Below are 10,556 nucleotides of genomic sequence, written 5' to 3' on the forward strand. Positions count from 1 at the left end.
GGTGGTTTTTCATATCAACCACCAGGGGGGGACCAGATCCAGGAAACTGTTGTGCTTGACTCAGCAGCTTCTGACATGGGCAGCCCTGTACTTCCCCAGCCTCAGGGCAGCCTACATCCCAGGACCGCAGAACGTGCCAGCGGATTTTCTGTCCTGTCAGACACCGCTCCCAGGGGAGTGGAAGCTTCACCCAGAGGTGGTGGAGCGCATCTGGAGGGTCTTTGGCAGGGCAGACGTGGACCTCTTCGCATCTAAGGATGCAGTTCACTGCCCCCTTTGGTTCTCCGTGGGTGATGCCAGCCCTCTGGGCCACGATGCTCTGGCACACAACTGGCCCCGGACCCTCCTTTATGCGTTTCCACCACTCAGTCTAATTTTTCCAACTCTCTTAAGGGTTCGTCAGGAGGGTCACAGGGTCCTTTTGGTGACTCACCGGTAGTGTTTCTGCTTTTTTTTCCCATGAGTGTACACAGTATGATGTCATGGTTTATTGTGTAAAAAGCCTCAGGTTACGTGAAACAAAAACAGAAGACTATGTCATAGCTCAGGCTAACTTCAAAGCTTCTGTCAGAAACACAAAATGAGAAGGACAAGGACTGTACCAGTTTGAGTTCTTTGCAGTAGATTGTAGTGAACCACTGGTTGAAGGACAAAGCTGCTACTACCAAGGCCAAGTCTCTGCAGAGAAGCAAAACAGGGAAATGTAATAAATATTCTGTAAAAATGAATTTACAAGTTATGTGCAAATTTCTTACCTGCTGTCTAAGTGGCTAAAGTCCAGCAGGTTGAAAGTATTCCAGTTGTGTATGTAGTAGATATTGTCAACATCCTACAAAAACAATCATTCTTTTGTTTAATTGCCACATTTTAATCGAAAAAGTTTAATGACAAAGTTGGTTTTCTAAGGTTTGCAAATTGTGCGGTATTACAATAGTTACTTACCCACTGAATTTCTTCTCTGAACGGTATTTCATTGAAATCACAAAGAGCAGCATATGTATCAGAAAATCCTCCTTTGGGGAAACATTAAACACATATACACCACAAGGTTTGTATTCATTTATAACTGTAGGTTACATGCATGAAAAAACTCCATCTAGATCTACAGAGTAAACAGTTTGGTTGTTGGGCAATGATCAGATGCACAGGCAGCCATTTCTTAAATATTATACAATGATCCTCTGTTTCATCAGAGTTTGTCAACTACCTGTTAACTGATCATTTATTCAATCAACTCTGGTAAATATTTGCTGTAAAATAAAAAGTGCATACCACAGGGACCTGGCTGGCTGTTTAGTTGCTCCCCAATCACACCAGTCAGAGTGATGAGCCTCTCTTGGAGGTCTTGAGGAATGGTCTTTAACAGCTTTCTGAATATTGAAGAGAGAAATGTCTTTCAGAAATGTTGGGATTTGGGTATTTTGAGTTATTTTTTGATAGTCTTTTGTGTTAGGTTTTTCATTATGTTATGTTTATGAAATCTGTCATAGATTCTGTGGGTTTCTAAGTTATTTGTTTTCATTCTTGTATTCAGTTTTTGTTTTCTATGTTTTTGCTTTACTCCTTGTGTTTTCTGCCACTTTCTCCCTCAGTTAGTAGTTTTCCTTGTCAGTCTGACACACCCATCCTCACTTGTTCCTGGTTTTCAGTTAGTCACCTGTGTCCAATTCCTCATCAGCCCCAGCCTGTATATTCTGTTTTTTTGCTTTCTATTGCTGCTGGCTGCTTACATTTGGATGTCTTTGTTAGTTCATACCATGGTCAGGTCCTGCTCCTTGTGTTTTTCCGTCCCTTTTTTTGTTGGAAAAGCTGAGTGTGCATCCTGAGTTCGTTTTGCGTACTTGTTACACAAAAAGTAACAAATTGAAAACAGAAAACTGAAGCCTGCATTATACACTCTAAAGTCAGTAACTAAAGCTAGTGGATTGTTCTATAGACCAACTGTTCCTCTCATCATAGTATAGATATTGAAAATCACTATTATGCTGATAATCAGTACATGAGCAGTTAAACATTTGCTACCTTTAAACACAAGGATATAATGCACTGTCACACTGATATGAGTTTAGATGTGGTTCAAGGCCTGATTCAAGATTTAGTGTTTCGTCTGCTCTGAGACCAACCACAGTGATGATGTGATGATGGATGACTTGAAACATGTCAATATTGATGATGTTTACGAAAATGAGTTGAGCATTTCCTGAATAAGTTGATATTCTTTAATACAGAGGTCCCCAAACCCCAGGCCACGGACCGGTACCGGTCCATGGGTCATTTAGTACCATGCCACACAGAAACTAACTTACAGTATTTTCGTAATATTTATTTTCGGAGTCTGAATGACATATATTTTGAAAAATGACAAGATTCTCCCCACTACATCTGTCTATGGCTCACTCTTGATGCATGTCAAAATGCTCATCTAGGTCATGTGATACATTACCACTAAAAACAAACCCACAAGCTAGCAAAATGAGTAAAAAAACAAACGTCTCTGGAAGGTTTCTTTGTGAAGAGGAAAAGGCTTAGCTAGGAGACAGAAGAAGAGCCTATGTTCGAGACAACAATTCTGCCAGTGTGATTAAAGCCATGGCAGAATACCCTGTGATCGCCATAAAAACATTAAAAACTCTGTTGCCATTTCCAACATCTTATCTGTGTGAAGCAGGATTTTCTGCAGTGACAGCAACCAAAACAAAATTACGAAGCAGACTGGACAGCAAGACACTTTGGCTCTCATTGTCTCCTATTAACCCTAGATGGGACCATCTCGTTACTGAGAAACAGGCAGAGGGCTTCCACTGATTTGGCATTGTGGGTGTTGTTGATGTTGATAACACAATACCAGGACACAACTAACAAAGTTGCGAGTACACGTTGGATTAATGTTTATTTTGTTTTAAAAAAGGCCCCTGTTTTTATGCCGGTCGTATCATTTTATTTTGTTGTATTTATCTCCTTTAAAGGCTGGTCTGTGAAAATACTGTTTGATAATGAACTGATCTGTGGAGCTAAAAAGGTAGGAGACAACAAGATGTTGGAGATCGTCTACCAGTCTGTGATGGCTGGTGCCATCTACTAGGCTGTGGTCTGCTGGGGGAGCAGCATCATTGCCAGAGATCTGGGTTTTTGCATTCACTTTGTCTTCATGTTTCAGTTTGAGTTTATTGTTTATTTTTTTCAGTTATCTTCTTTCTTGTGTCTTTGATCCCTGTGCCTCAGCCATCATTCACTTCTCCTCAGTCTCTCTCATTCTCCTGCCACGCCCATCTCCATCTGCCTACAATTGTAATCACTCACCTGTGCCCACTTCCCATCGTTATCCTGTCTTCAAAACCCGGTCACTTTCTCCACTTACTTGCTGGTTCATTGTCATACTCTTGCCTCCCTGATGTGCTGTCCTGTGTTTCATGCTGGTTTGTGTTACCTCCCGTTTTGCATCCCATGTTCTTATGTTTAGGTTTTGTTATGTTTAGTTCTGCTGCCACGACAGCCTTTGTTTTTGGATTTTGATTATTTATTTAATAAATTAGTTTGTTTCATCATAAGTCTGCGCTCAGGGTTCGCCTCCTTCACCCCAAAACCTGACAACCATTAAGGGTGGTAAAATTGTTAGGCAGAACATGAAAATGTTTGAGTCACTGAGGGACAGGAGATCCCTGAACAAACTACCATGCATGCTCATACTTACTTTGGACCAATTTAAAATCACCATTGTCATTTATTAATAAAAACATCTTTAGATGCTTAGAATATTTTTAAACTGTAATTAATTATTAGGTTGTTTAGACAGTTCCTTTACTGCTGTTATGATAAAATATTTACTGTCTTGGGATATATTGTCAACCATCTGATCTACCAACAAATCAACCAATCATCCACTGGATCACCTGACCGAACGATAAACCAATCAATCAACTAACCAACCAACTAACTGATTGATGTTTGACTGGTCAAATCAGTGCTTTAGATAACACTCAAACAGCAATGGGGCCCATCAAAGACAATGAGGGACTCAGTATCAAATCACACTGAAAATGAGCCAGGAAAGTGGAATGCATGCAGAATTAATGAAAAATTATAGGCAAAAATAAAATTCTGTAACAAAGTGAATGAACCAAAGGTATTGTGTTTAAAAACAAGTGTGAAAGGAATACTTACCCTGGAGAAGAATCAGGGAAGATTCTCTTTAGTGAAGCAGTCATGTGACTGATCATGGCCTCAAGATCTTCCTCATGCAATACACTGAAAGACAGACTGTGCCTGTCTGTTTCCAACACAATCTGCAATGCACAGAGGTTTACTAACTACACAAGTACACACACTGCTGAGTCAGAAAGGGGCTGTAGTGCTCAATTTTCGTCTTAAATATGTTATGTTGTCCTATCAATTTAAATAGCTCTATAAAAGTAAATTACACTCATAATACTTGAATGTTAAAGAAGAATGTACATGTAGGTTAATATCAGATATGACAGACAGGCTGAAAAGCTGACAATGGTGGCATACTTGTGTGAGACTGTGAATGTTGATGGAAGAAATCTCCAGGTAGCTGAATGTGCTTTCCACCTGAGGCACATAAAGTGAATTCATATTACCAGTAAGAAAATCAAGCAAGTAAAGAAAAAATATTTTCAATGGCTATGGTTTCATGGTTTCCTTACATATTAAATCTAAACATGATTTATCACTTCTTAAAGGTGTATTATTAGCATTAGCATTGAAACAATCTTATTACTATACCGTTAATACCTTTTGTCCTGTATCTCGCAACACAACTTTGAAATGAAAAATGCAAATTATACACCAAACTGGGAGTAGTGTATTATGACTTTTGAACGCAGTACATTGCACAACATAAACAAAATCTAAAAAATAAAAAATAACTGGGTAAAAAATGATGGAAATCAATGGGATTTTAGTGAAAATCTAGCCCTATTTGAAGAGCTACAGCTCAGACAAACTTCACAGTAGAAACATCTGTCAAAGTTTAAAAGGGTCGCAGAAAGTTGGACTTTACATGACTGAACTGACATTTGTATATATTTTACAGGTTTTACACAATCACAGTTTAAGTTTGATGATTATTACAGATTTTTACATGGAGTGTTTAGCTGACAGTTGATGTCACACTCTAACTCTTGAATTGTCCAAAACTTTCAAGTTTTTTGCACTTTTCTTGATCATACAGTCTTTTTACTACATAAACAAATTATACATCAGAATTTAACCCAGTGGGTCTCTCCTGTTGTAGGATTTGTGGTTTTCTATCAAATCCTCAGAGAGTGCAATGACTGAACACACAAGCTTTCACAGATTCAGTCATATTTTAGCTAAAAAAATTATCTTCAAAACTGGAAGATAATGGTCTTTTTAACTTCTCATATCTTCTACATGAACAACTGTAGAAACAAAAAAATTACATGAGTCTTCTGCTGTTCACAGTTCAAGAATTTTTAAGATCTGACTTATAGTTTTCACACAGTGACTGAGGTTTACTTTTAAGTCTGTCTGCCTCTCATTAACTTGCCAGTCAGGGAGTGACAGACACAGGTGTGGTTACCATGGTGACCCTATTATTATTATTAACAGCATTTAGTTTTCAAATTTTGTAATGATATAGACTTAGAATAAAGTGAGGAAATTTGTGTTTAATCGATTATTTCTTTGTTGTAACAATGCTTCTTGGCAATAAATCTTTTATCGTTGGAAAGCCTGTTTCTTTTCTCTAAATGATGTCACATTTGTAAGGAAAATACATTTGTGGGTTGAGCAGCAAAGTTGAATATGCCCTGTATGTTGGACCCATGCAAAGATCTTCTCTGCCAAATAGCTTTTTCTGCTATTGAATCTTGTTTGGTGTTTATTGGATTGGAAGATTAAAGTCTGAATAAACAAAACAATTGAACAATTTATTGTTTTAACAAACAAGGGCCTCTGTAGTATGTGGAAGAACCATACACAGCAACAACAGCCTGGCAGCTCTTCCTCATGCTGCTCGCCAGCTTGGTCACATACTACTGTAGGATAGCATCCCATTCTTCAACCAGCATTTGTCAAGGTCAGCCAGTATGGTTGGTGGTCACTCTGGAGCAATCGCTGTTCAGTGTGCTGCAGTCAAGACTCCCATTCCATCTTTTCCACTCCTAAATTCTGGAGGTAGTCTCTGATAAATCCTTCTCTGTGGGGAAATTGTTGTCATCTTGGAGGACAGAGTTTGCTCCCAGGTTGTGGAGATATGGGATTTCCTCTAGTTGCAGAATTTCATCTCGATAACTCTCTGCAGCTCTATGAGACTGGAAATTGGCTGTGTGTAGTCTGGGTAGAGAACCATCGGCCTTATCCTGCAAATATGGACTGCAATTCTGTAAAAGACTGCCTATGATTTTTGAGTGCTGACAAGGTGAGGAAACAGTTCTTTTGAGGTGTCACCTTCTTGGTACGCCCTGTCTTTGACATCCCCTGTTATACAGAATTTGGTCTTCAATTTGGAGATGATACTACGCCTCACTCCAAATAATGCTTCAACTTGGTTTTGCAGACCACCAGCTTGAGGTTGCCCCATAGCACGGGCCCTATACAGATCGGTCAAATGAGGCATGCTTGTGTGGCAACACAGGGATATGTTATTTGGTGGTGATGTTACCCCGCTAAATTTACCTTTACGTGGGGAATTGGGCAACCAAATAAGAATGTCAACAACGCCACCTTGGGAATAACACCCAAGGAAATATAACACCTATAAGGCGCTCAGGTTCGCTCGCCAGGGAGAAAGAGACGCAATTCATCAATTAAAAAAATACTTATTTTACTGGTCCTAAATTAATAATAATAAAAAAAAAGAATAGTGTCATTTATTTCTGTCTTTTGGGGTTTTGGTTCTTTGTTTGGGGTTTCTTTCAGTTCTTGTATCTTGTTTTAGTTGTCTATTGGCTTTCTGTTTTCCTTGCCACTATTCACCTCCCCAGTATTTTTCTGGTCACGCCTGCCACGCCCACCTCACCTACTCCTCATCATGTCCACAGCTGCAACCAATAATAATTTCTCCCTCTGCCTCTAAAGCCGGTCTCTGTTTTTCCATTCCATGCCAGCCTTTTGTTTTTGTTAATTTTTACTTTAATAAATTTTCTTTTTAGAGATGATGAGTCTGCGTTCTGGGTTCACCTCCATCTCCCCGCCTTCTGACAAATAGTCAAACAAATAAATCACCCCAGGTACTAGTGAACATGCATTCCAATGTGAAGGACCCGAACGCTGACCACTTGCACACACTTGGACCAGTCCACACCGAAGAACCTCCGCTACCTTTGGTCCCTAGCCTGTACACACAGGGATCTAATTAAATGAAATACAATAAAAAATCACTACAATATAGAAAAGTTATTTACTAAGATTTAAAACAGTCCTCGGACCAGCACGAGAAAAGAACAGAGCTCTGATCAATGAGATAGACCTAGACTGCAAATTGCAGTTTTTATATCAGCTGCTTCCATAATAGAAACACACACCAAACGAAGCAGGGCAAAACATAAACAAGGCAGCATGAAGCGAAACTGCACCAAAAGCTTAGAAGCAAAACAGCAGGACCGCACCAAGTTGTAGCCGCGTTGCTACCAGGTTCTCAGGTTCTCTGAAATACTTCACCTGGACTGGAGAGCGCCCTCTGGCCCAGCGACAGGAGGATCAGCCTGACGATAATTGCGTTTTGTACGTTATAGGTATAGTTATAGGTAAGTTTGCTACAACATCCCAGTGAAAGGGAAACCCAAGCAGTAATTTTGAGTCAGTTGAATCATGCAAACCGCCAACCAAACAACTAACCCGAACTGCATTTGTGAGAATGTCAGAAGCATAACAGAGCAGTAAAGCACCTCCCTAAATACTTGCTGTCGCTGACAGCCAATTGGTAGCCTAGGTGTGATCATTGGGAGTGGGCCTAGTTCCTCCTGCCACACCCCCTTTGAATGCAGGGCAACTCCCTCCTGCTACACTTGGAGCAGACACCAAATGACCACTGTAGCTGAGTCCATGCTAACAGGTATTGACTGGCACCTGATTGTCAGTACCTGTGGTACCAGAAGCTCAAAACAAGTATCAGTTGCAGAATAAGCTGTTTGGTATTGACAAAGAAGATTTGTCAAGATTTGTCATGGACACAACCCACATAATCAACTCAAGATTAATAGCCAAGAAGCACTGTAACAAAAAATAAAAAATCAACCAAACACAAATTTCTGTACTTTTTGTGCTTTGTGTTTATTTAACAGTCTCCCTTCTTCATCTCCCTCAGATACTGTAATTTAACCTACAAAATCCAGAAAAAAAAGATTCAGACAAAAAGCATATCACATTAGGATCTGTCACAAAAAAAAAAAAATGTCATCTGAAGTTTTGAGCTGGTGTTTACCCGAAGTGGTTGCTTGTTTGAAATCAGGTAACCTCTCCACAGGCTCAGGACCTGAGACAGAAAAATTAAATTAGAAGAAAACTTTAAACCTTTAAACCTTGTTTAGTTTCCAACATACCAGGTACCATAACAGTGAAAACACAAAAGACTTGCACATGATTTTATTGAGAGATCAAAACAACAGATTTACTGAAACTCACAGCTTAGTCATTTAAACCACTGCTCTTCAGTGCCTAACATCTGCTGCTGCTAAAGACCACAGAATCCGATTCTCAAATTAAATAAGATTTTTATTAAGACCTGATGGCAATATTAATTTTTTTAATGTATTTTAATGTTTTTGCACGTGTTTATGTGTGCATGTGTTTGTCTGTCTGTTAGCAAAACATTTCATTAGCCACTGTATGGTTTTTAATTTAACTTTCATAAAGTAATCATTACATGTACATCTACAACTGATAACCTCTTGGAGTCAACCCTATTTCAGATGGCTGCCACAGCTACCTGACCTCCACAACTACAGTAATTGCTATACCGCAACCAATTTTACAGATATTAAGCTGAAATGTGCTGAGGTAAAAGCTGGGAGTAATGTCCAATATATACTCTAAGTGATAACTTATTGCACAACATCTGGTTTTAAAACGTGGCTGATAACTATTGGAAACAACTCTGTCTTGTCTGAACTTTTTTTAAATGAAATTCCCAGAAAGTTATCACTGCATATACCATATTTTCTGAACTATAAGGTGCACTTAAAAGCATTCAATTTTCTCAAAAAACGACAGTATTCCTTATAATCTAGAGCGCCTTATATATGTAAGAAGTTGTAATGTTTTAGGGTTAGGGTTAAACTAATAAGCTGCACCGTTTGCAGCATTAAGGCTCAGTTATAGTCACGCATGGCTCCGCGCACGGACATCAGCAAGCAGTGTAGGCCTTTATACTTGACGCTTACATCGGTGCAATATTCTCCGAAAAGACTGGTGGCTGTTTTGTTTCACTTAATGTGACTTATAGCCTTGTATATGACAAAAGTTCGAAATGGACCATTCATTGACAGTGGGTCTTATAGTGCGGAAAATACGGTAAATCTATAACTGATTATCTTTTCGAATTAACCCAATTCAAGATGGCTGCCACAGCCAACAAGACATTAGAAAGCGCAAGCAAATTTGATTGATTTTATTTGAATTATTTATTCCTAACATGCAAAAGAATGTACAAAAAAAAATTAAAGAAAAGAAAGATAATTAAACTATGAAAATATGAAAAGTAGACAAAATGGAATGCAAGGCTTTTCATTATTCCTTTGTTTTAATTACAGTTTTTGAGTCATTGCTCCTGCAGCTATGGAAAGACCCATACAAAAAATACATCAAACCACGAGACTCAATCGGCAATAGTATGCTCTCAGTTTTGTTAATAGCATATCAAGCTGTGATGATGAAATTCGCAGAAAACTACAAAAAGAAATCCACATTCACATCAATTGGATTTTGTTGAACTGGGGGAGAAAACCCAACTCTCTTTGAAACTCTACAGCTCAGGCGTACGACACTAATTCAAAAAGAAAAGCTTGGGGGTGGGGAGGAGCGTCAAGCATGTAGGACGTGCCTGCCTGAGCTCTGCAGGAATGTGACTGTTTAAACCTTTTTTAGCACGATTTGTTGAAGTTTTTTTTTTACAATCCTAGTTCTTTCTGTAATCTACAGGACATTTTTGCTCAACCTGTTTTGGTAATTTTATTAAACCATGGCAAGCCGGGGTAAATCCGACACCTCGAAGGTAGGCCGTAGCAAATCACGCCTGTCGCCTGAGCCTGAGGCTGCTCCAGTACTCGATGCTAATGAGCTTCTGCTAAAGCGTATGGAGGAGATGCTGGAGGGTGTGCGCTCAGATCTTGTGAGTAAATTCGACGAAATGTGTCCGGGGCTGTGAGAAGGGAGATTACGACCACTCTTGCTCCGCTGGAAGCTAAAATTACCTCACACGAACAAGCTATTGTGGACCTTGAGCGCTCTGCTACTGACCACGAGGATAAGCTAACTACCCTTGGAGCTACTGTTGCTTCGCTAAAGGATATGGTGGAGTCCACGTCAAAGAAATGTGAGGACTTAGAAGGGCGATCAAGACTGAATAATGTACG

At 39.4% G+C, this 10,556-nt stretch overlaps 1 protein-coding gene across 5 annotated transcripts in view; it reads right to left on the bottom strand.

The window, feature by feature from the left end:
- carmil2 (capping protein regulator and myosin 1 linker 2) overlaps positions 1 to 10,556 on the bottom strand; it is a 163,495-nt gene that overhangs the window by 141,365 nt on the left and 11,574 nt on the right. For all 5 annotated transcript variants that reach the window (XR_001809029.3, XM_017433904.3, XM_025010032.2 and 2 more), the window contains 7 exons: positions 8,408 to 8,458; positions 4,510 to 4,569; positions 4,162 to 4,283; positions 1,273 to 1,370; positions 943 to 1,013; positions 756 to 829; positions 603 to 678 (listed from right to left, as the gene is read on the bottom strand). Coding sequence is in view for 4 of the 5 variants with exons in the window: in XM_017433904.3 (XP_017289393.2) it covers positions 603 to 678; positions 756 to 829; positions 943 to 1,013; positions 1,273 to 1,370; positions 4,162 to 4,283; positions 4,510 to 4,569; positions 8,408 to 8,458 (552 nt within the window). In the remaining variant the exon portion in view is untranslated. The remainder of the gene's footprint in view (positions 1 to 602; positions 679 to 755; positions 830 to 942; positions 1,014 to 1,272; positions 1,371 to 4,161; positions 4,284 to 4,509; positions 4,570 to 8,407; positions 8,459 to 10,556) is intronic.

The sequence above is a fragment of the Kryptolebias marmoratus genome, linkage group LG11, assembly GCF_001649575.2.
Source record: "Kryptolebias marmoratus isolate JLee-2015 linkage group LG11, ASM164957v2, whole genome shotgun sequence".
Taxonomy (NCBI): domain Eukaryota; kingdom Metazoa; phylum Chordata; class Actinopteri; order Cyprinodontiformes; family Rivulidae; genus Kryptolebias; species Kryptolebias marmoratus.